We start from the raw sequence: 27123 nt of genomic DNA, 5'->3' as shown, positions 1-27123 counted from the left end.
AAGTTAAAAGCATCAGGCTGTCTAATTACTTTAGTGAAAGGTGTTCACAAAATGGAGTTTGACAACTTCAGCCAATGACACGGACGAGGATTAGTGCCAGAAAGGACAAATAATGTGGGGAAAAGAAAAAATGTTGAATGTTGAATATATCAGGATAAAAGTTGAAATGTTGAGAATAATGCTAAAATATAATGGTGAGAAAATAGTCGAAATGTTGAGAATTATGTTGAGAAACAATGTTAAGAAAAAAAGTCAAGAAAAAGAAAAAATAAGACAACCTTTCGAGAATAAAGTTGAAAAAAAATCAGAGAATAAAATTGGCTTTAATAACAAAGAAATTCTTTCTCTTTTAGCTCATAAACATAGTGTAATACAGTATTAGAACTGTGATGAGATGGAAACTTCGTCTGGTCAGAGAATAAATGAGCTTGGAAGACATGGCCACATTCATGCAAGCTGATATAGAGGGTATTGGACAAATGCAAGGGTCCATAGGAGTCCATATGCCACAGCACATTGGGATACACCATATACAGTACAAATTCCAACAATATATATAATATCAGTGAGGACTCACCTTTTGACTGATTTAAATGACATTTAAGATGTAATATCTACAAACAGAATTTTAGTAGCATTTGAATGAAGACAAGGAGATATAAATTGATTTTGCATATTCTTGAAAATAGAGTGATGGACTTCACAAATGACCACAGGTTGCAGTGAGGTAGACCTTTTTTCACAATTACGTGGATGTGCTGAAAAGATTTCAGCTCTGTGGCACATCTTGATGATTTGTTATGCCGTTTTAAAGGCTGAAATGTGAAATGTCTACAAATATCGATTTATTGTAATAGGTCACACGTACTCTATGCACTCATTACCAAATGATATGCATCAACTGAGGAATGACTTTGAATGGTATAAACCACATTTTCATGCAAATTCCTGTGGCTGATTATGAGATGTAAACTTTTTGCGTTTTGAATCCAATATTAGATAAGATAATAGTAATAGCAGTCTTAATAATATAAGACTGCTTAGGGAAGAGATTCAGCAAGTTTCCTTACAATTGCCTATGCCTTTGTTTATTTATAAGTATTTGCGCAAAATGTATAATAATAATAATAATAATAATAATTTATATATCTAATTTTAAACATTTTACAGTGACACTATCTTGAGCATATTTTTTCACAAAAGAATAAATCTGACAAAGTTCACAAATATTGCTCTAAATATGATGAAAAGACTGAAAAATTCACACCTCTTTTTAATCATCTGTTAGAGCTAAATGTGGAGAATTGTTGCTGTTTCTTTAGCGTGCACAACTTTGCAAATGGCGCCCCATACCTATGTGTGTTTTACTATGTGTGAACATTTTACTCTGACTTGGACAGTGGTGTGCCAGAGACTATGGTTGCACTATTGGACAAATATTTGATGACTGGTTGATTACATCGTTGTCTATTTTTTGTCATTTTATTTTGCTTCTGCCTCCGAGGAATGACGAGAGTGGCTGCTTGCTGTCAGCTGACAGGCAATGAGGAAATACAGTGTGTGGAGTGTTTCAGACCTTGCTAGGTGTTATATATAAATTAAATGCCAAAACTAAGTTAGCCTTGGGCAGTTGTAAATGTTTTGAAGGAGTTTTTCTCTTGGTTGCTGCAAGTAGAAAAACTCTCACCCTCCCAGGGTGAGCACAATGTTCAGAATTCTTAAAAGCAACTCAATAAACAGTAAATAACTGAATGTCCACACAAAATTTAGAATTTTAAGTTCAAACCTTTCAGTGAATCTTTTCAAGCAAGCAATGAGCAGTTACAGAGCTCTGGATCAGAAATGCATCTCCCTAGCCGATAACATCAGCGAGTCAGCCTGCATTCTGACAACCTGTCTTTCCCTGATCCAGTATTTTATACTATTTACAATGAGGAAATGTAAATGAAGGTAGAATCATCTTCTGTTTGGTCCCCCTCGTCATCTGGCTCCCCATTCAGCGTGGCACTTTCTCTGGATTGGTCAACTTCGAGGACAGTCCCTTTTTAGGAGTTGTTTTTTCCTTTACTGCATGACCTGTTGAACTCAGTCACAGAGACCAAACACCCACACCCTTGTTTTTCTCATTTACACATTAAATATTTCCTCATTTTTGTCTCTGTTTACGGGTGACCTTAACATGACACTCCTAAATGACCTGTACAGTAGCATTTCAGTTCCTCTAACAGTAATTTCAACATTATTACTTCAGCACTCTTGCAATGTGCACAACAACTTTAACCTTGCTTGGACAGAGCCTCAAAGGCTCATGTCACATAAAAATTGTTCCCTATCCTAGCATTATAATCACACTTTAGCTGAAATCATTGTTCGGTTACAGAAATTTAGGTTACATACTTACATACTCCAACAGTTTGAATGGTCACCTGGGGATTTCTCACATTTATTACACATATATTTTCAATCAGTGTATATTCTAGCCAATTTGGTGTTGGTAAAGTGGCAGTACCTGGCACTCGGTAGGCTGTGTCTGGCATGATGAGGAGTGCACCAGGCTGAGAATGATGCTCCACTGGATATAAGAAATTTTAAATGGTGAATGGACTGCACTTGGACACATATAAAAGAAGGTGATCTGTATAAACGGAATGTTTATGCCCTCAAATCATGGCTTCGGAGCCAGATGGCCAGGGGCTTAATAGCTAAACTGAAATATAGCTAAACATCTCTGATGTGTGGCACGCTGGAGAGGGAAAGGCAGTGACTGAATGCCATATGCATTTACTTGATGCAGATGGGGAAGCTGAAGCCAGGAAATACATTTTGAATCGAGGCCGAATCTAAAAAAATAAAATAAAATAAAAATCAGGTAACCCAATCCCATCCTATCAAAGGCTTTCTCTGCATCTTGTGCTAATATGATTTCAGAAACATCAGACGAGGGTGAAAAATGAAAAAAAAAGGAGATCTCCTCGTTTTCAAAACATCTCCCTCATGTAAAGCCTGCTTGGTCTGTAGTTATTATGGATGGCATAATAAGTTGAAGGAGGAGGGACAGGATTTTGGCCAATATCTTTAAATCTGCAATTAAAAGCAAAACTGATACTACTGATAAACTGATACTGAAAATACTAGCCCCCCAGTTACTCGGAGTGTGAGTGTGTGTGAATGGTCACTGTATAGCAGTTGTCACCCTGTAAGGCAGGCTCAGCCACCTTTGTGTGAATGTGTGTGTAAATGGGTGAATGTGTCATGTAGTATGCAAGTGCTTTGCATTGTCAAAAAGACTATGAAAGTAATACACACTTATCCATTTATTATTTACCATTACTGAGAACCTATCTTGGTTATCACACATCACATTTAAACTACAATATTTGCATGTAACATTCCATGCTCTTGTAACTTCTACAGGGGAGCAATAGAAAGCATATTGACTGGAAACATCATGAACTGGCATGGTTTGTGCATGACCCTGGACAGGAAGGCTCTACAGTGAGTGATTACACCTGCCCAGAATATCACTAGTTCCCATCTACAGAGCATCAGTGAACTTAGTGAAGTGAGGTGTATGCATAGAGCCTAAAGGATACTGAAAGACAGCAGCCATCCCAGCCACAGTCTGTTCACCCTGCTGCTATTTGGCAAAACATACAAAACTATCATACCACCAGACCACAGAGCAGCTTCTTTACCCAGGTTGTGAGACTCCTCAACTCCTCCTTTGACGCCAAAAAGATGAAGCAGGCCTTAAGGACAAATTTAAATTTCATTTTTTAAAACTACATTTTAAAAAAATGACTAATAAATCTATCTGTCTTAAACTTACTTCCATGCCACACAAGTTAATTGAAGATCTTCATCAAGTCACATTTGACCTGACGAAGGTCCAGGCAGGATTGAAACGTTGTCTTCAATAAACTGAGGCATGGAGTAAGTGTGCAGGCATTACCTTTTTCCCTCATGGAAGTTGTGTGTGTTGTGTTATAAGAGTTCATGATAGCAAGGGTTGCTCTGAGATCTAATGTAATTCTGTCATCTATCCGCAGTTCCTGTTTCTGTGAGTAAGTAGCTGATGAAGCCAAAGAAAGAAGTTCTGTACCACACGAAGCAGGAGAGAGAGAGTTCACAAACAATTGCATGACCACAGTTCAGTGATATGAAAATTGAAAAAACATAGAGTGAATGAGTAGATAAAATATTGGCCCACTTACGCATTTAGTCAGTCCTATAATGTCTGCCAGGCTTTTTCTCTGTGTTTGATCATGATTTTTTTTTTTTTGCAAGCGCTTTACCTCATACATTTTCATGAGCAGCTGCAACTCATTTGCTGAAATCTTTGCCGCACATGTCTTCGCCATATCTACATCAGGAAAATCTGTGATTGATACAAGTGGTCTGTTCATGCATGAAAGCCATGAACGCACACTGATCCGAAATACTCACATCTGGCTTGACAAAGTCACACCTTCTCCTGACTTGGCAAACAGGTAACAGATTCAGTCAGGAGTCAATGGTGAGACTAAATCAAGCACTGCTTTTTCTGTTATCCTGGATTTCTGAATTCTGCTTTTGTGCAATAGCACCCTGGAAGCCTTTGCAAAGATATTCTGTGGGCAGCTCAGGGAAAAGGTAGAAGAGTGGGGTCCTTCAAATAGACTCGGGTAGGCCAATAATTCTGATATTGTTGAGCCGACAAGGAGACTCAAGGTTGGTGACTTTGACTAGCAGCTTAGTTTTGCTCTCTGTTAATTTAGCATATGTTTTCTCCAGAGCTAATGTGCGCTCATCCTTTAAGTTGGTGTTGGACTCAAGAGATGTATCCTTCTGAGCTTGGTCTGCCACTGTAGTTTGAATGAGGTTTTAATTAGATGGACACCCTGAAGTCAGCGGAGAGGGCCTTTTGGTGGTCTGCTAGGAGGTAAGCTATGACTGCCATGCTGAGCTTTTTGCTATCCTTAGTGCCACTTGAGAACCGGCTTGAACAGTCTGCTGTTTTGCTGTGATTGGTTGACTTTGTAACCATATCTCAATAATACCTAGCTAAATGGAAAAAATATCCATGATGAGTAAAAGTTAAGTTGACAAACGTTTCAGGAGCTCCATCACTCAACCAGAAGTCAATTTTGTCTCAGTTATGTCTGATTTGTCAGTATGATCATCCAATCAGAAATTTTCTTTCTACTTCTATATTTGATGTGATTACTAAGGGACAACATATGTAAATTAGCTGTAAGGGAACTCTGGTGAATTTTCATTTAATTGTGTGCTGTCTATGTAAATACAAACACACAAAAAAACTGTCTACATTAGTGTGCTTCATCACGTCCCTATACTTTGTTGTCCTATTGTGGCATTGACGCGCTTTGTCCAAAGTGGAGTCAAAGGCTGTTTTATTTACCAGTAAAGTTTTGGAATTGTAGACTACTCTCTCCCAATTAAAGTCACTTTAGTATTCAAAAAAGATTGGCATTGCCAAAGATTTAATATCAATGGATTATCATGTTGGAAACATACCTGGCTATATTTTGTGTGAGTGTGTGTGTGTATGAGAGAGAGAGAAAGAGAGACAAAGAGAGAGAGAGAAGGTCAGGGGAGGGGAGTAAATTGAGGAGGATGGATTAATTTAGCTACATGCCGACTTATTCTGCCTTAACAATATCACAATGACACGGCTTGAGGACCATCTGCTATAGAGCGCACACACACACACACACACTCAGAGTTACAAGAAAGCAATTCATGATTATCATGTGTCCTAATGTAATGATTAAAATACAGCGAGGAAGGTCTTGGTCCATATATCCATTGAGGTGGGATCATACTGAGTCCAAATATTGCAAAAAGGGACCCCAGGATTTTTCCCATTCATCTTTACATTTTGAATCTGGAGAGCCCCATTGCCAAAATACCAATGCCCTTGCATTTGCAGCCCAATAATAGTATCATAGTCACATTTGTGATAAGGCAAAAAAGATGGAATGCCAGAAAAATTATCTTGGTTTTTAAATAGTTTAATTTTATGTTATTTAAGTTATTTTCATATTAAAACTAACTAACTTCATAATGATATTTTTTACTTTAATCAAAGACCTGAATGTGCCGTGGCCATCTCTTAATTCTAATATAGTATATTATATATGATGCACTTGCCAAAACTGTATAAAAATGGAACTTGATGTGATTTTACTTGCATGGGAGATTAAGTGTGTTGTTCTCTTTCCACAGCAACCCTGCTACTCAGCTATGTAAGCACCTTGAGTTCTGTCACACAGCTTTCTGCACAAATTTTGAGTTGCTATCATGAACACTGGGCTCTGAGGCTGCTTCCAAGCCAGCTTCCAAAATTCTAACTTTGTTCAGGATTGTGCTAGCGACTTGCTACCGAGACTCCTCAACTGACCTTGGCTCAAGTAGGACACACTCCGAATTTGGGATTTGTGGGACCATGGCACATCCATACTTTCAAAATTACAAATTCCAGAATTTGCAACGAGAAATTTGACTGAGTGTGAAGTAACAAAAACGTTTTTGTAGAATGTGCTTTGGAGGTTAACTTGCTATTTGGAGTCGATTGGACCTGCTTTTGGGTGCACAAATTTTGAGTTGCTAAATGGACACTTTGGCTTTGAGGTTGCTTCCAAGCCAGCTTCCAAAATTCCACCTTTGTTCAGGAACAGGCTAGAGACTTGGGACCAAGACCCTTCAACTCAACTCGGCCTAAATAGTACACACTGAATTTGGGCTCTATCGAACCATTTGCATTTTTGCAACTGCAAATTTGAGGAAGTGTTTTGTGGGCACAAAGTTTGAGTTGCTAACATAGACGCTTTGGCTCTGAGGCCGCTTCCAAGCCAGATCTGAAAATTCCAACTTTGTTCAGGAACACTAGCACTATTTGTGATTGTTCAAACACAGAATTAGGGCTCAGTGAGACCACGGGAACATGGTAGATTCCAAACTTTCAAAATTCCAGAATTTGCAACTGTAAATTTGACAATGTGTGGACTGTTGCAGAATGTGCTTGGGAGTGCACAAATTAGCACAAAGAACACACTAGTGAAATGCTGGAGGGCTGGATAGCTAGTTGGGCCAGAAATACTACAAGGAAATTTATAGCTATTTCTCTTGTCTTCATATAATTGTGGTATTTGACAGAGATGTCTATTCATGTATTTATTAGACTGAAAGAGCTTTCTCGTGCAGTGTGCTTCTGTTGTGCCGTTGAGGGGTACTAACAGCTAGTCTTATATCACAGATCTGGAATATCACAGAGATGTCTATTCATGTATTTTTTAGACTGAAAGACCTAAGAGAGCTTGTAGGACATAGCAAACTTGATGCTCACATTGCAAAGTTCCCAGTCTTTTCCCATGCTTTCAACAACTATTTACAAACATGTGTAACGGGTTTAGAACATAGTCACAGATTTAACAAGCCCCGCCAGACTGTATTTCCTGCTTTTTATAGACAAAAGCCAAAATTATGTTCAGGGAGCTAGCTGTTTTTGTTTTTTATGTTGTTAAGAGGATGGGTCACTACAGTACAGCTCAATCATTGTTGAAAGTCAAAGATCATACTTTATAAGCCTCATATACTACTATGTTAAGCAACTCTCTCTCTCTCTCTCTCTCTCTCTCTCTGGGATCAAGGAGTGTTATTGCTTCTCCAGTTTTATTTATTATAAATTACAGAGAGTGGGCAGTTGTGAAGCTGGGTGATTGTGAAGACGCAACCCACGCAGGGACTTTAACAAGGAAGGGGAAAAAAAGTAAGCATAGAGAGTGGCAAGCTGGGACAACACCGCCACCTGTACGAGCCAAGTTCAGCAAACTCAGTAGACACTGGATATCTTCTATAAACAGAGGTAGGACTGAGCTGATATAAATAAAACTAACCATAGATGCTGTATGATAAAGCAGAAAGAGTTGTGCTGTTGATGAGTCGCGGGTGTGTGTATATGTGACAGCTGGGTTAAAAAAAATGACTGTTTTAAAAACAAGATAATTTATCTGGCATTTCAATTTTTTTGCCTTATCAGAAGTGTGACCCAATCATGACACCACTCCAAACCAAACCGCCCTAACCCTAACCCTGACCTGTTACACCCCTACTTAAGATGACTGAAGATTCTCTGATATGGTCAGGATATTAAAGTATAATTCTGATAAAAGACAGAGAAGGAGTGCTTAAAAAAGACACTCTACAGACATAACTTTAAGTTATGCTGTCAAAATGAGTGGGCAGTGAGCACCACAAGATGTTGCTGAAGAGGCTGATGTGTCAAATGTGTAGATAAAATGAAAAATTACTGAGAAAATCCAGTTTCAAAAAGTCCCTCCATCTGGGTTTTGCTAAAACTTGATGAGAGAAATTAACATTGCAGCATATGGGAGATGGAGGGGATCTCTTATTGCTCTGAGGCAGAGAAGACATACAAATGTAACCCCAGCCCCAGGTAGCTAATTAGCAGTGATTGACAATCGATTGGGGTGTTGTAGTACACTGGAACGGGGCCTGAGTTTGTCTGGATTTGGCGCAATATACCGATAAGGACCTAAATAAGAATATGAAATAATTTGACGGTGCCTCCAATAATATCTAAGAAGTAGCACAAATCTAGGTACTTCCCCTTTCTGACTAACCTGTATTTTAAGTAACCACAAAGTATTAACCATATAATTGAAACACAGAATTAGTTGAACAATCACAGTTATTTATTACACAGTTATGGAATGTTATTCAAATTAGTTAACTGGTTCACTGTTGACCTTTAAATGTGTACTGGGAACAATGTCCAAAACCCACACAAGGATCTCGCAGTTTGACCCACATTAGATCAGTGAAGGAAAGTGAAAATGAATGAAAATGACCATAAGCTAAAATGTCCATAGCCCACACCCACACACACACTCACACCGGGCTATTGAAAATGAAAATGAAAAATAAAATAAAATGTTGCAGGCCCGGTCGATGCTCGTGAGCGGTGAGGCCAAAAACGAAAGGCCGTTTCACTGAGTTAACAGCGCAAACTAAAAGAGCACGTGCAAAAGTACTTACAAATCCAACAGTCAGAGATGTGGGGGATGGGGAAAAAGGGCAGAGGGCATGATGTTTCAGCGGTCAGGGTGAAGCGAGCAGCACCACGAGGCAGGAAACATGCTCTCCAGTACAGCAGCTACAGTCTCTCTCTCCCGTATGGCAAATGTCCAGTCCTGAATCAAATAACTCCTTTTAATATCAGCGCTACAGGCTAGCTCGTGGCAAAAACCCACAGTATATAAACGACACCATTAGCAATTGCTAGCCGCAATGCAAAATCAACAGTATGAACAGGCTATGAGCATGCTGAGTTAACGGCTAACAGCGATTAGCATTTTAGCTCGTTTTTACACATTTCAAATAACAGTAAGTACATAAAACACATCAATTTACCTCTGGCAGCTTCTCAGAGTACACACACTTCAACCATGTAACGACTCTTCGTCAGTCTTGGGAGTTTAGAGTGTTTTTACTTTACAGCTTACAGCTCTCGTGCTCGAAACAGATAAAACGGCTCTGCTGCTATCATCTTTGATGCGCTGTAGTTGACGCTAAGCACCTCCTACCTGAACAAGGTGAGGACAGGATTGGCTCAGGACTGATGGTACAAAGATGAGAGAATGAGAGGTGCTCCACTGCACCAAAATTAACACTGTCTCCTGCTCTTTGTGCCTGTAACCCTATGAATTGTTTTCTAAAACTAACACCACCCCTTAACCTCTGACTTTTTAACTGTACATAGAACGACTTTTTAACATGTTATAATACAACATTTTTTAAAACATATTTACACCTTATGGACTATTATTTATTATCAACTTCAAACATTTTAATTTCTGTAAATAAAAGAATGAAATAAGAGCCACAGGGCTACACAAATATTAAACCTATGGCTTAAAGGAGCATCTGACTATGCAAAGACTGTGTGTTGCTGCATGTTTTTTTAAAAAACATATTTATGATATACTATAATATGATGTTTTAATAACATACTGTACGATGACGTTTTTTATTTTTCACTACTCAGTGTCTTTTTTCATGATTTTATGACATACTCTTTTTTTTTGCATTTTTATGACACAATGTTTTATTCAGATTTTTTATATAATACTATATATTAAGTTTTTCTTTTTTTCCATTTTTAAAATATACTAGAGTATGACACTATTTTTACACTTTAAAAACATACTACTTTGTGAGCCTTTTTGCATTTTTATGACATACTATGACTTTTATGACACTGAAATGCAGTGCACGTTCAAAGCATGCCTGGTTCAGAAGCAGCCTATTGTTTAGCCTGATGTGTTTCGACAACCACTCAAACAAACAAGTTCATAGTCAAAGACTGCTCTTCCCTGGGTCCTGAGCAACACATCTGGGTCCACGCAGCTATAGATTTATGATACTATTTACATATACATATTACTTACCTACTGTGTACTTCTACTTTAGAGGAAAATACTATAGTCCACTACATTTCCTTGACAGAAACATGTTACTGGTTATATGTGTAACCCTTTTCACCATCGGCTCGTTAAATATGAGACAATTTACTTAACACTAAATAAAGCATCAAGGCTCCTCAAACTCTAATTTATACTCACTCATATGGTGAAAGAGACATCTCATTGTAAAGTAACTGTCTAGGGTAAAATATGACTCTCACTGTCTTGTATATTTAGAGGCTAACAGGCATACCTCTGGTTTTTTCCTTTAAACCTTACCCTAATATAAACAGGAGGAAAAAACACAAACACTGAATCTCAGTTGTAGAGTTTGTATTAACAATATTTAAAGACAATGCAAACCCTTTAATATGAAAAAATAAATAAATAAATAAAATACCCGGGGTTTTCTTAGTAATTAGTCTTTCTTTTGGAGTGCACTCTGTTTAAATTTGTTTTAGCAAGCTTGCTTTTTTTGGGGGGGGATCGTTGGCGCGCTTTAGAACTCATGCAGGACAACAGTACCTCCGTGTGGGGAATGTAAACGGCTCCTACCGCAGGGAAATCCTCCTCCGGCTTCTCCGTCTGCAGCAACAACAGCAGCGATGAGCAGCAGCCTCCACAGCCTCTCCAACCAGCGGGAAAAGTCGGTCCTCGGCCCTCGACACACACAGCCACGACGTCCCTGAAGCTCCCTCAGCTCCAGCAGCCTCCTCCGACGTCCGTGCGGGGAAAGGAATGCGAGGAATGCAGCGACGTCTTTCCCACGATGGTGGCGGCTAAGCTAACTCCGCTAGCTCAATTTTGCAGCCGAAAACAGACACGCTCTGTCAGCAATTCACAGTCCATAACTCTGTAATTTAAGAGCGTGTTGACTGGCGAACCGTTAACAATCAATTAAACCCAAAAATAAATAAAACAAACACGGAGTAGTCTGTCTCCTCTCACTCTGTGTCTCTGCTCTCCGCCCTTGTTCTTCTCCTCCTCCTCCACTGCGCACTTTTTTTTATCTACTTCCTTGCACACCCAGGTGAACCGGAAATGATAACATTACAGATTATTATTATTATTAAACACAACTTTTAACATTTTTAAAAAAAATATTGAACCAGTAATGAAATACATTTTTTAAAGGCACATATTTACCTGTAAATTATTAATAATATTTTAACCTCTTCTTTATCATGTGAATTTGTAACCATGACAACTGAATAGTAATCAGGCATCTCATCAGTAATTCAAAATATCCACACATTTTAAATGACAGGAAACCAATAACTGATAATATCAGGTTATTACACTCTCCCCCCACCAATGTAAGGCATGCCCTCATGACTTGGTAGTTTTCAAACCATAAACAACTAGTGCCAAATTTGGTTAGTGAGTGTTAAACATGAACGACCGATATGATTAGGCTACCACTGGGACACCTATATATTTGTAAAGACAAGAAACAAATCTCACTGCAGGGGCTGCTATGACACTGGGGTGCCCTGGGGCGTCATATGTTAACTTTAAGGGGGGTCTTCTGACTCTCTGAGTTCGTCTAGTCACAGTGTCATTGTCAGTGTCAGTCTCTGCGTCTCTTTGCGACAAGGGAGTCTCTGCATCCAGTGGTTCATCTCTTTGAGTCTTTTCCTGGGTCTCACTTGTCCCTTGTAAGTCAATTTTCCCTGTTGTCTCTCCAAATTCAGGTCCTCCTCTGTCCATTCCTTGTTCCTCCACACAATCCTGTGTCACTCCTTGCTCAACTGCTTCTGGTTGTCCAACTTGATCACTGAAAACAACATCCAGATCCAGACTGAATGGTTCCGACATTTCATCATCTGTTTTACACTCGAGAGGGTCAACAGATAGCTCATACCACAGTCCATATTCCTCATCCCCTGAGTCTGTGTACTCATTTTCAGCAGCATCATTTGGTCTGACCTCTCCTCTTCCAGATTCCTCATCTGTTTTCACCTGTTGTGTCTTTTCCTTTTCTGACTTTGTGTGTTGCCTCTTTCTTCTTCGTCGAAGGACTCTCCTACTGGGTGTAGGATCCACATCAAGGACTTGATCTGGGCAGACCTTTTGTGCGAGTGGCAGGAGATGGTTTCGATGAAGGATTTTGATGGGTCCATTTCCATCTTCTGGTCTCAACCGGAACACTGGCAAGTTTGGCATTTGACTTTCCACAACATAAGGGTTTGAAGCCCAGCGGTCCGCCAACTTATGCTTTCCTTGTAATCCTAGGTTCCGTAACAAGACTCTGTCTCCTGGCAATAGCTGTGAGAAACGGATTTTCTTGTCATATCTCCTCTTGTTGCCATCATTTTGCTTGGTAGCAAGGGACTCTGCAAGTTCGTAAGCAGCTTTTAACTCCTTTCTCATGTCAGTGACGTACTTGAGATAAGTTTTCTGCTGTGTGCCATCACTGGATGTTCCAAAACATAGATCCACAGGTAATCTGGCTTCACGCCCAAACATCAAGAAGTATGGTGAAAACCCAGTGGCTTCATTTGGAGTACAGTTATAGGCGTGGACGAGGTGTGTAATGTATTGACTCCACCTCTTTTTCTTGTTTGGCTCCAAGGTCCCTAACATGTCTAACAATGTCCTGTTAAACCTTTCAGGCATCCTTGAGGATGATAGGGCATCGTTCTTGATTTCTCAACCCCAAGTGTGCTTAGTACTTCATGGATAAGGCGACTCTCTAAGTCTCTTCCTTTATCACTGTGCATTCTCTTTGGCAGTCCATAGTGAATAAAGTACTTCTCAAGCAACACTTTTGCCACGGTAGAGGCCTTTTGGTCCCTCGTTGTAAAAGCTTGACCATAGCGGGTGTAGTGATCAGTAATGACCAGGACATTTTCTGTGTTGCTCGAATCTGGTTCAATGGACAGAAAGTCCATACACACAAGGTCAAGTGGTCCATCACTTTGCAAATGAGACAGAGGAGCAACTTTCTTTGGAAGAGTCTTTCTTTTTATGCACCGCACACAGGATTTGCAATACTCTTCAACATCTGACTTCATCCGAGGCCAGTAGAAACGATCTTTGACCAGGCCATAGGTTTTGTCAAGGCCCAGGTGACCTGAATCATCATGCAGTGATTTCATTACAATGTTCCTGTACTTTTCTGGCAGGACTAGCTAAGAACGGCTGGATTTGCCAGGTGGACTTGTGATTCGGTACATGACTCCTTGTTTCATGTTTAACCGATCCCACTCTCTCAAAAGCAGGGAACAGGTTCGATGTTTTGTCTTGTCAACTTGGGTTACATCTCCTTGGCTCAGAGCTGACCACACTTGACTGATGCCAGGATCCTCTTGCTGAGCAGTTGACAGCTCAACTGGAGTCAAAACGGGCATTTCCTTGACACACAGGGTAGTCAGATTGCAGTAGGCTTGTGGGATAGCCTGCATAGAGAGTCCCAAGTGGTCAATTGCTCTTCCTGAGAGTGAGTTCCTCCTTGTAGTCACCACAGACATCTGGCACATAGCTCTCACACCTGTGGCAGGTATGTCTGTCCACTCTTGTTTTTGGGTTGGTGTCGGATGGGGACGGCGAGAGAGAGCATCTGCATCAATGTTCTGAACACCTGATCTGTACTTGAGACTGAAATCGTAGGTAGACAACGCAGCAAGCCAGCGGTGACCCGTTGCATCCAGCTTGGCAGATGTCAACACATATGTCAGTGGGTTGTTGTCTGTCCTCACCTCAAACTTTGTCCCATACAAGTAGTCATGCAGCTTATCAACAACTGCCCACTTCAATGCCAGGAATTCTAATTTATGTGCCGGGTAGTGTCTCTCAGATGGGGTAAGGCTGCGACTGATGAAAGCAACTGGTCTTAACCCTTCACCTTGGTCTTGGTACAACATGCCACCTAGTCCTTCTTGGCTAGCGTCCACATGTAGCACATAGGGTAGCTGTGGGTCTGCAAACGCCAGCACAGGAGCTTGAGTAAGCCTCCGCTTCAGCTCTTTGAAGGCTTGTTCGCATTTTTCATCCCACCTACAACCAAAGGGCTCAGACGGATTTAGGTAGGTGTTACCCTGTTTCATTTTGGATTTCTTGGCAGCTGGTGGGTAGCCGACCAACAGTTGGTTGAGAGGGTGGGCTACTTTGGAGTAATCCTTCACAAAGCGTCTGTAGTATCCACAGAACCCAAGGAATGACCGCAGAGCAGTCACAGTGCTTGGTCTGGGCCATGTAGTTACAGCTTCAGTCTTTCCTGGATCTGTTGATACACCATCTTGGGATATGATGTGCCCAACATAAGTCACTGACGGTTGACAAAACTGGCATTTATCCAGTGACAGCTTGAGACCTTCTTCCTTGAGACGGTCGAGCACCTTTAACAACCTGGTCTCATGCTCTTCAAGCGTTGTTCCAAACACAATAAGATCATCGAGATAGACCAAGTTCATATCTCCAACAGTTTGTTCCATTATTCGTTGAAAAGTTGCAGGAGCTCCTGTCACTCCTTGTGGCATTCGTTCAAATTGGTAGAAACCAGCGGGACAAATAAAAGCTGTCTTCCCTTTGTCACTTTTGTTCATAGGCACTTGATAGTAACCACTACGGAGGTCTAGGACATTAAACCATTTGCTTCCACTGAGACAAGCCAGAGCATCTTCGATTCTTGGCACTGAGTATTGATCAGGTACAGTGCGGCAGTTTAGAGTCCTGAAGTCCACGCACATCCTTATTTTTCCAGTTTTCTTTCTCACCACCACAATAGGCGAGGCATAAGGACTACGTGACTCAGTGATGATCCCTGCGTCTTTCAGTTGTGACAAATGCTGTCTCAGTGCTTCCACATCTGCAGGCGCCAGCCGGCGAGACCTCTCTCGAAATGGTTTGTCATCAGTGGTTTTGATAGTGTGCTGTGTGCTTTTACTGCATCCTACATCAAACTCATGGGTGGAGAAAACCTCACTGCGTTCCATCATTTTTCCGACCAATCTTTTCTTCCATTCCTCAGGGACAGGCGAGTCTCCAAAGTTGAAAGAGGAAGGGGTCACTTTTACAGTTGGCTTAGTGTCTGCCTCTTCCTTTGCAGGAGATGAGGACACAATGTCAACTGGGAACAAGTGGGCAATTGGCATGCCTCTAGTCAAGGTGATCTCTCGTGATGACACATTTCTGACTAGCACAGTAATTCTCTTAGACATCACAACAGTGGAAGCTTGCAACTCTGGTCTTACCAGAAGCTGTTCTGGAAACCTTGGTTCATCTGCATTTTCCTCAGGTGAGTCCACGAGAATGGCTTGAGCGCTCGGCATTCCTTGGAACTTTGGCACACCAGTCAATCTGGCTATTCCTCCAGGTCGAAGGGTGACAGGTTTGTTTTGAGTGAACCACACAGTTCCTCTTTTATGACTGTTGTCATCAAGTGGGAGGTCTGAAAGCTCATTAAAAGCTTGTTTGAATACTGGATGCATGTGCAGTGTGCTCCTCCTTTTTCTTTGCAGCATTTGAGCAGTCGTCTCACATTTTGTGTGTTTGTGCCAACAATGATAGAAGCCTCACCTCTCACAACTGGGTCGGGACAAACCAACAGAACGGCATCAATGGTCTCAGCCACTTCTACGTCAGCCTCCAAAAACTCCAGCTTAAGTGACAGATAGCCATCGTAAGGGTAATCAGCAGGACTGAGACCCCATATCTCTAAGACACTGATAGGTGTCAATGGCAAATGTGTCAAATATCTGTCGTAGAAGGATCTGTACAGTAGAGTCACTTGAGAACCAGAGTCGAGTATGGCTTTAGAATAGATGCCTTCAATTTGCACTGATACTACCGAGCTGGGGCCCACTAAGCCTTCTGGTATAGTGTCATCCACTTTTTCATCTGGGATGATGCACCTCGTGGAATGTGTTTCAACCACTGGGAAGCCAGGCCGTTCCTTTACTGGTTCCCGTGGTAGTTTCCCGATTTCTTTGTCAGTTTGATGAGGCGCTTGTTGACTTTTTGTAGATTTTCTTCACCTTCACAGTCTCTTTTAAAGTGTCCATCCTCCCCACATCTATAACAAAATATTCCAGATTTATCCCCTTCATTGCCAGACCTTTGTGGGGTTGCATTTTTTTTGTAGTTTGTCTTGGCAGGGATTTCGGGTTGTGGTCTTTGGTTGTCTGACTGCGATGCAACTGTAGCAGCTTTGAGATTGAGCATTTCAGCTTTCATGACACTGATGTCTTTTTTCAACTGCTCCACTTCAGGACGGACTTTGGTTTCAGGAGCAGACTTGGAAACTGAAGTGACAGACTGTGACATCACTGTGCTCTTAGCATCATTTCTGCTCTGAAGCATATCCTCTTCTTCCTTCACCTCCTTCAACAACTCATTGAAAGAAGGAGGGTCTCGCAGCTTGTGTGTCATGCGAATGCAAAGTGCGATCATGTCTTGTTGCAATGCACCTCTCACAACTTGCTCGATGCGCAGTCGGTTCATGTCAGACAGTTCCACACCTCCTTTCCTGAAAACACAGTGTAACAGTTTATCCAGCCTCAACAGGTAGGTAGACAGCTTTTCACCTTCATTTTGATATGTGTGTCTGAACTTGACGAGGAGGTCGGCTGGACTCTCAGTTGTTCCAAATGCTGTTTCCAAAGCTTGCATATAGTCAGATGAATTAGCATCAGGGCTCTGTGCTCTTAGAAACCTCACTATGTCAGCAGCTGGACCTTTAAGGCATTCCACTATTCATTGTTTTTTCACATTGTCACTGCATTGCCACTCTTCCAACAAGTTCATTGTCTGCTCTGCCCATGTGTCATACTCTTCTTCCCCACCAGGGGTGGGTTTTACTCCAGAGAACAGGCGGAGCTTTCGGTAACTTTGAGTATCAGCAGGCACTGTGTTACATTTATCCACTAAGGAGCTGATGGCATTTATCAGTGCAGTGTTCATGTCAAGGGGTGAAGGGCTGAGTAGGCCTGTAACATCAGTCATAGTCTTCCCTTCATTTCTCAGAAACGACATCAGTTTAGCTTCAAACTCTTGACTTTCTACAGGAGCTGTGAGCACATGAGCAGGCCAAGGCCCGGCCTCTCCAGGAAGTCCAACAAGGTCAGGTATGGTTTGCTTAGTCAGGTCAGTGGATGTCTTCATCAGGACAAACTGTGTTTTGGAAGCTATGTCAAAACAGCGATCAACTATTTCAGCTTTCCCAACTGCCTTAACCTGACTCAAAGCTTGAAGCAGAGTATCGTCTGTGACATCAGAGCTAACATCACTCAAAATTACTGCATTTTCACAAGCTAACTGCTTCCTTTTACACCAAGCCTCAATCGCTGTAGCATCCATTTTCTCAGCTCAAAACAGAATTTTTTTTTTTTACTGTAAATGCAATTACTTTAGCAGTGCACTCAATATTGCAAAATGTTAGCAATACATCTCAATACAGACTCAAATGTGGAACAGAGTTATCAAATTTTCAACACAATCCCGGACGAGCCCCCAAAAATGTAACCCTTTTCACCATCAGCTCATTAAACATGAGACAATTTACTTAACACTAAATAAAGCATCAAGGCTCCTCAAACTCTAATTTATACTCATATGGTGAAAGAGACATCTCATTGTAAAGTAACTGTCTAGGGTAAAATATGACTCTCACTGTCTTGTATATTTAGAGGCTAACAGGCATACCTCTGGTTTTTTCCTTTAAACCTTACCCTAATATAAACAGGAGGAAAAAACACAAACACTGAATCTCAGTTGTAGAGTTTGTATTAACAATATTTAAAGACAATGCAAACCCTTTAATATGAAAAATAAAAAAAAATAAAAAAATACCCGGGGTTTTCTTAGTAATTAGTCTTTCTTTTGGAGTGCACTCTGTTTAAATTTGTTTTAGCAAGCTTGCTTTTTTTGGGGGGGGATCGTTGGCGCGCTTTAGAACTCATGCAGGACAACAGTACCTCCGTGTGGGGAATGTAAACGGCTCCTACCGCAGGGAAATCCTCCTCCGGCTTCTCCGTCTGCAGCAACAACAGCAGCGATGAGCAGCAGCCTCCACAGCCTCTCCAACCAGCGGGAAAAGTCGGTCCTCGGCCCTCGACACACACAGCCACGACGTCCCTGAAGCTCCTGAAGCTCCGGCAGCCTCCTCCGACGTCCGTGCGGAGAAAGGAATGCGAGGAATGCGGCGATGTCTTTCCCACGATGGCGGCGGCTAAGCTAACTCCGCTAGCTCAATTTTGTAGCCGAAAACAGACACGCTCTGTCAGCAATACACAGTCCATAACTCTGTAATTTAAGAGCGTGTTGACTGGCGAACCGTTAACAATCAATTAAACCCAAAAATAAATAAAACAAACACGGAGTAGTCTGTCTCCTCTCACTCATTTGTGTCTCTGCTCCCCGTCCTTGCTCTTCTCCTCCTCCTCCGCTGCGCACTTTTTTTATCTACTTCCTCGCACACCCAGGTGAACCGGAAATGATAACATTACAGATTATTATTATTAAACACAACTTTTAACATTTTTAAAAAAAATATTGAACCAGCAATGAAATAAATTTTTTGAAAGGCACATATTTACCTGTAAATTATTAATAATATTTTAACCTCTTCTTTATCATATGAATTTGTAACCATGACAACTGAATAGTAATCAGGCATCTCATCAGTAATTCAAAATATCCACACATTTTAAATGACAGGAAACCAATAACTGATAATATCAGGTTATTACATATGCAGTTTCAGACTTAAGCTTACGGAAAATATTAATATGTAATAATATGAACTTATATGGCCTCACTCAAGAATTCATGTGCTCAGATTTCACACATATCTTTAGTAGGATATAATTATGAAACTCTGACACTGCACCAGCAGGTGGAATGACTGCTTAACCAGGTAGGCCACGGGGCACCCTAGGCCTACCTGCCTACCTGATGTGGTTTCTCTTAAATAACAACAGATCCTGAGTTTGAGTGTTCTCAGTTTTGCATCACCTGAAACCTTTGTTTCATGCAGATAGGTATGTCTGTAATGAGAAAATATTTGCTTTAGATGTCATTTGCCACAAAAATTGGATTTTGTGTAGCTCTTAGGTGAAAGCTGTCCTATTTGCCCAGAACCCCTTCTATGCCAACTGGTGATTTCCTCATTGTAGGTGTGGATCATTGTAGGTGTCATTTGATTCAAAAGGCGGATTTTGAGTTGCTTTTTAGTTCAATCTGTCCTAGTTGCCCAGAAGCCCTTGCAAGCTAGGTAGTCGAGAGGAAGGTAGATGGTAAATGTATTAGCCATTTTTTAAACAAAGGTTAAAAAAACAAAATTACATTGTCCTTGACCCTGCTACATCTTTGGAGTTGAAGGATGACACACATTTAGGAACACATTTCAATGCTTTAGAAACACATTTTAATGCCAGAAACATGCAAAAATGTATTTACATGATTAAAAAACATGGTTTTATGTAGTTAACTTTGATTACCTGTCTGTTGTGTGTTGATTTGCTCATTAGATGTTATTTGCACCAAAACTTGTATTTGGATCAGTTAAGGTGTGAGTCAATGCTCCAAGTGGATTTTGAGAAACTTTCTTATTTAAAGCTGTCGTAGAAGCCCTTATAAAGACATTTCGATGCGGGAAACTTGAAAATTGATTGATAAAAAAAATGGTATTTTTAAGTCAAGTTGGATAGAAATGATAGAAACCTCAGGAAGAGCAACTGAGGAGGGATTCCTCTTCCAGGATGGACAGACGTGCAATAGATGTCATAAATAACAATTAAATTAAAGTAATGACATAAAGGAAAGAGAAAGAGAGAGGGAGAGAGTTAACTCCTCAGTTGCTGTATGAACAGATCTGCACTTTAGATGTGATTTTCTGCAAAATGTGTATTTGAATCAGTTTAGGTGGTAATCAATGCAAAAAGAGGATTTTGAGTAGGTTTAAAGTTAAAGATGTCCTATTTTCCCAGAAGCCCTGAGAAACATATTTATACGTCAGAAATATGTGAAAATTGATTAATATGATGGAAAACATAGTTGTATGCAGTTAACTCTGATAACTTGTCTGTTATGGGCAGGCTTCCACTTTAGATGTAATTTTCTGCAAAACTTGTATTTGGATCAGTTAAGGTGGTATTTAATTAAAAAAACAAAAAAGTGATTTCAAGTGGCTTTCTTCTTAAAGCTGTCCATTTGCAAGGAATCACTTTGAAACACATTTGAATGCCTGAAACGTGAAAATGGATTAATATGGAAAACATGGTTTTTATGTAGATAACACATTTTCTACTATACATTTTGTATATACTTATATGTACTTGTATCAGTTGTAAGTGTCTTCAAATGCAAAAAGTGGATTTTGTGTGGCTTTTCAGTTAAAGCTGTCCTATTTTCAAGGAATCACTAAGAAACACATTTCTATGCTAGAAACGTGAAAATTATTTAATTTGATGGAAAAAGTGGTTTTATGTATAGAACTTTGATACTTTGATGTCTTTTGCTGTAAAATGTGTACATGTATCAGATGGAAGTGTCTTCAAATGCAAAAAGTGGATTTTGTGTAGCTTTTCAGTTAAAATTGTTCTATTTGCAAGAAATTACTTAGAAACACATTTTCATGCCAGAAACATGTGAAATTGATTAATATGATGGAAAATGTGGTTTTATATAGTTAAATTTATGAGATTTTCACTTCAGATGTCTTTTGCTGTAAAACATGTATTTTGGATCAGTTTTAGATGTCATTAAATGCAAAAAGTGGATTTTGAGTAGCTTTTTACTTAAAGCTGCCCTGTTTGCCCAGAATCACTTAGAAACACATTTCTATGCCAGAAAGGTCCGTGTAGGTCGCGGCCATTCGTTTTCCTATTTTGAGATTTCAAAATAAAAACGAAAAATAAACCATTTCCCGTTTTTTTCTGTGATAATACAAAATGAAAAACGGAAAACGGGCCGTAATACACTATCCATTATCCGTTATCCGATTTAATTAGGTGTGTTTGTAAATGGAAATCAAAATTTAAATACACTCGTGGAAAACTTATTCTTGATTTCCTGTTCATTTTGGTTCCGTGACCCGGAAGTTGTACCATGAGCTAGCCAGAAGGAGAGGGCACGTCATCAGACATCTGCATATCTTGTCCACAGACATGTCTTCCTCCTGAATAGTGAGGCGCTTGCCTGCTTGATAGACACAAAAGTAGCACTGTCCATATCCACTTTACGTGTAAAATAAAAGAGAGGGATTAGAGGTGGTCGTAATGTCTCGCTCGGAGTCCTGAGCCTGGCCGCGCAAACTTTTTCTGACGCCATCTGATGACGTGCCCTCTCTTTCTAGGTAGCTCGTGGTACAACTTCCGGGTCACGGAACCAAAATGAACAGGAAATCGAGAAGTTTTCCACAGGTGTATTTAAATTTTGATTTCCATTTACAAAGACACCTAATTAAATCGGATAACGGATAATGGATAGTGTATTACGGGCTGTTTTCCGTTTTTCATTTTGTATTATCACAGAAAAAAACGGGAAATGGTTTATTTTTCGTTTTTATTTTGAAATCTCAAAATAAGAAAACGAATGGCCGCGACGTACACGGACCCAGAAACATGTTAAAATTGATTAATGGACATCGGCTGAAAGAGCAAATACAAGGAAAATATAAAAGAAGGAAAGTATATGAGTGAGAGCACTTATTGATAGCAGTGTTCCTGGGGCCAGTGCTAATGCAGTAAATGAGGTGATTAAAAAACATATTTTACATGATGCTTACTGATTTTTCTTATTTAAATCTTAATATGTACATTCATTCTTCTTGTTATTAGTCTCCAAATAGAACATGGCTCTGTCCAGCAGCTACATCTCAAGCCCCAAATTGGTCCAATCTATCATAATACACAAAGAAATGGGGCAGGAAAATAAACGTGCATATTTACACTAAAAAAAAAAAAAAAAAGTCAGTCAGCATCACATAGTGTTTTTTAATCTGGTGGAAAGATTTTTCAATCAAAATTGAAACAACGAATTATTAATTATGTATTATAGTGTGATTTGCTGCTCACCCCATTTGCTCCAATAGAATTGATACCACAGTCTGAAACATAACTTAAACCTTTTCTATAGCACAGTATAGAGTAAAACCCTGTCTAATTTAGATGGAAACATTTCTGTACCTTCTTTATTTCAGTCTTTCACTTGTTAAATTTATGAAAAACTCAAAAACACAAAAGTCATACAGCAATTAGTGAGAGACCTTTATTAGTCATAAAAATACATACTATTACAATATAAGAGATGAGCATATACTGTCACATCCTTCTCCTTTTCACTCCAGTCAATCACCGCATTTGCCTCCAGTCACCCGACCCTTCATAGACCAGATTGTAGGTCTCAGAGATCACGATACATGGCTGCCATTTGATGCCGTTGGCTGTGGCTCAGGAGGTAGAGTGAGAAGTCAGCAGTTTCGATCCCTGGCTAGCCCTTGGGCAAGATACTTACTCCCGGGCTCTCGATGACTGCGCAATCAGTGTGTGAATGTCTAAAGCTGCAGATGGCACCTTGTGCAATAGTCTCCGCTACAAGTGTGTGAATGTGAGTGTGAATGGGACAATGCGACTCATAGTGTAAAAGCACTTTGAATGGTCAGAAGACTAGATAGGCGCTATACAACATAAAGTACATTTACCATTGCTGTGGAGGGTCATGAAAAAAACTGAGGGTCATGGGAGTCCTGACCTCTGGGATTACACAGCCTTTCAGCAAAAATCCCAGGACAGTGCATCACTATGGTTTTGTAAGAATAAAGTAACTGTCACTACTTTTCACCCTCAGAGCAACATCTTGTGTTCACACAAAAGAAGCAAAGTGACCCATAAACTCAACAATGTGTTGGCATCAACAACTTTGTCAGAAAGAAAATGTTGTGAACAGACCCTTTCACCAACTCAGATATCTACATTTTATTTTGAGTGCTACAGGATAAAAATAAGGATTGGTTTCACACATTTATAGTTATATTTCATTAGTAGCAGGGCACAAAGTATCTTAGAGGAAATTATAATTATCAACACTCTAAAGTTAATCCCTTGTGAATACACTGGATTTAAAAATGTGTTTTCATTTTTTTGTTTTCCATGTGTGTTTCCATGTCCTGCTAAAGCCATCCATTTATACTTGTCAATGAAGGTCTGTCAGTGTGCTCACTCGGTAATATTTTTTACAATACATGGAAAAAAAAACCAATGACACTTTTTGAGCTGTTTGCAGCACATTTCATTGTTCCTGGAGGCTAGAATTTGAGTGAGTCTTGGTTTGGCTTGGATCCGTTTTGCTACAAGGTCAAATAGAATGAAAACAACACAATGTTGTACACAGGTAAACATCTCTTTTTGAAAAAACAAACAAATTCAAAAAAAGAAAAACCTTCAAATGGTTATAATGGTTATATTACCAGTAATACATTGTCAGAGTAGGAATGTCATTATCATTAAATTTCATGGTAGCAAAAAAGCCATGTTAGTAGGAATTTAAATGTTTGAGTGTTAAACAAATGCAACAGTTAGAAATTTGACATTTAAGTTTTAATTAGGTGCCATTATTGAGCACAAAGAGCAGCCAATGAGAAAGTGGCAATTTGGTGCCGCTGTCATCTTACAAGAATTCTTGCATCCAGGAAAATTTTTATGCACCAAGTTATAAAGGAAAACAAAATTCAGGTGGCAAGTGACAATCCAAAATATTAAAAAAAAATAGAAGGAATATAATCACATTCTGTATTGCTTTCAGATACTTATTTTCCTGTAGAATAATAATCCTTAATGTTATTTCTGCTGTGGCAACACACTTGTATTCATGATATACCTTAAAGTCCCCATTTGTGTCTTTTGTCTAAGGAAGTAATCTCTTAAAGTGTGTCACCTATTATACATATATACGTGTGTGTGTGTTAAAGGCATAAATTGGTGCGTAAAAATTCACTAGAATGCAGATTTAAGTTTGTTTGATACTCAAAATTCTTGGGGGAAGAACTCCTTAGACATCGCCACTTAACAGGTGACCTTCAAATGTCTGAAAAAATTAGTGTATCTGATTAGGTTAGGTCGGTCTGGGCCAAAATGCCAGGGCTGATTATTTTTGTCCCAGTCCAGCCTTGCTTCTTCCTAATTAACTTGGAGTGTGCTATGAAAATAGCTCATGTAAATAGTTCAAAGTATTGTATTTTACAAAATGCTGATGATTAATCAGTAAATGTCCACTATAAGTATAGCGGGCTCTTGACTGCTTAAAGTTGGTATCCCTAATATAACCGAAAAAAGGCTAAATGAAACATGGTGACAGTAAGATATAATTTAAAATATTTCAATGAACAAACTGACAATCACATTGTATATATAACAAACAGGAAGATAACAGCTAAGAGCACTGATTAGGTTAGGGAGACTGTCCATTGCTTGAATTGACAAGTAAGATCAGAAAAGGTGCATTTGGGTTATTAGGTCAAAATGGCACAGAACAAAAAAATGCTGTGTGGCATTCTCACTGTATCAAACAACTTTAGAGAACTTTTAGGGGATGCTGTGGAAATGGTGTGAAGGTGGAAGTTGTGGTTGGGTTGAGCCTGCCTAGCCCTCTCTTGCCGTGACCCGTGGCTCAACCAGTGAGCTGTGGATGATGCTATTGATGGACTCCGCCCCCTCTCCTTCCAGAAAAGTGCGGTGGTCTCCCTCAATAATGTGGACTGACACCTTACCATCACATACCTGAATAAAGACATACGAATCAGACAGAATTTTTCAGCATTTAAGTAGAGAGGAATTTAAAAGTTTGTCACATAATCATGCTGTCAATATGTATAACAATATGTGGGATGACATAGTCAAGAGGATCTGCAATAAGAAAGGTTAGGATTAAAAAAAAAACAATTAAAAAAATTTAAGTAGGTGTAACATTTTAAAAACTACAAAAAATAAAGTGCATATTTTTATCTTTTTATTACTATGTAATAAAAGTGTGTAGATCCCCAGATACAGAGTTATCCTCCCCATTGTTAGAAGCATTTCCTGAGGGGCCGTTAAGACTGCAACAGGTCTTGCATTAAATGTCAACATTTTGTTGGGGTTTGGCTTTTTGACAATGCGCAAGACCTCTAAGAACACTGATGTCATGGCTGCACTTCACGCATGCATGTTGTGTTGTTCTTTGGTGCATCATTACAAAGTTACACCACCAACTCCTTGCCTGGCATGCATACTATGGTGTTTTCGAGTGTTTTTGTGGATTCGTGTACATGAGGAACACGGAACGCTTGTTTAAGCCTAGCCAGTCTTGCGCAGAAATTATCTCTGGTGATTGATGAGCTATGCATGCTGTTTAGATTTGTGTCCGAGCCCACTCACTCTGACCTGACGTCATACAAAAAGGGATGGCAATAATCTGTCTGTGCATGGATAGGCAGATTTCAAACTGCTGTCAAAAATTCATGTATCAAGACACCATTCTGAGAATTTGCATAATCCATCTAGACAGCATAGTAATGTTGATAATTTGTTTTTATAAAGACTGATTTGCTTTATAAGTGAAAAACTGATGTTTAAACATACACATTTTCCATAGCCTGCAAAAATTTACATGAAGGCAGAATTCAAAATGCATTCAAAATGATTTTTTTTTTTTTTTACATGAACTTTGAAGATTTATGTAGCAATTTATGTTTACAGCACCATTTACAGTCAAACAATTTGATGCATTGTAGGCTCAAGGTTAGTTTATTAGTTGGTAAGGGACTGTCTGAAGATGCCTAGTTTGGTGACAATTGAGCAAAAAATGTGGGAGGTGAGAGGTTTAATGAGTTTTACAGTATTTGATTAAAACTGACTGAATGACTTAATTTCTAAGTCTTCTAAAACTTCTGTAAGTTTTCTTAATTTCACCACAGTGAGATGTAAAAAAAAAGTTTCTTTAAAACTGAGCCTACATTTTGGTGTAAGTTTCAAAGCTGTAGCACATCCCAATGATTTTTTATAAAATTTCAAACTTTTGAAATTTAGATGGTCGTTGTAGCACCATGATCAGCACTATTTGCTGTTGGCCCCCGAATTCACATGATGAGACATTCATGCTACGCTCACAGTGAATCCTAGGATGGCGAAGGAATGGCCCATCTTACTCTGCCCTACTCTTTTTTATGATTGGATAGTACTTGTTACCTTCAAGGCGAGGGTTGGTTATGATTAGGGTATTAATGTCAATCAGCCAATCAGACAGAGAGGAGACCTGAAATTAAAATAATCAACATCACTGCTCATCATGGAGGGGCTGCTTACTTCAGTGGCCTAAGTGAAAACGCAGGTCTATCTAAAGCTAGTGTTTGGTTTGTCCATTCTGGGCTACTGTAGAAAAATGGTCGTGCAACATGGCAATCTCTATAAATGAGGACACACTCCCTATGTAGCTATAAATGGCTCATTCTAAGGTAACAACAAAGCAAAACAAACATTTCTCATTTTTAGGTGATTATACACTGGATAAAACATACTAATTATAATACTAATTATACATTATATACCACTTTTGCCGATATATCCCCTTAATTCTTATTTATTTATTTTTTTAAGTGAAAAACAAGTTAAATAGCAAATAGATGTTCAAGACTTTAAATGCTCAAGAACTTGAGTAGGTA

General features: G+C 39.5%; 2 protein-coding genes across 2 annotated transcripts in view; both read right to left on the bottom strand.

The window, feature by feature from the left end:
- Positions 1–16385: 16385 nt before the first annotated feature.
- LOC148186393 (zinc finger CCHC domain-containing protein 12-like) lies at positions 16386–17099 on the bottom strand. Its single transcript, XM_088070496.1, has one exon. The coding sequence runs from the start codon at positions 17097–17099 to the stop codon at positions 16386–16388; it is 714 nt and encodes a 237-aa protein (XP_087926622.1).
- Positions 17100–22675: 5576 nt separating this feature from the next.
- Positions 22676–27123, bottom strand: part of fasn (fatty acid synthase) — a 91679-nt gene continuing 87231 nt past the window's right edge. The window contains exon 42 of the mRNA XM_088070210.1: positions 22676–25204. Coding sequence (XP_087926336.1) covers positions 25067–25204 — 138 coding nt within the window. The 3' untranslated portion in view covers positions 22676–25066. The remainder of the gene's footprint in view (positions 25205–27123) is intronic.

Source organism: Plectropomus leopardus, chromosome 19, assembly GCF_026936395.1.
Source record: "Plectropomus leopardus strain MGB_pleo_1.0 chromosome 19, ASM2693639v1, whole genome shotgun sequence".
NCBI lineage: Eukaryota > Metazoa > Chordata > Actinopteri > Perciformes > Serranidae > Plectropomus > Plectropomus leopardus.
This window is presented reverse-complemented; position numbering and strand designations above follow the sequence as displayed.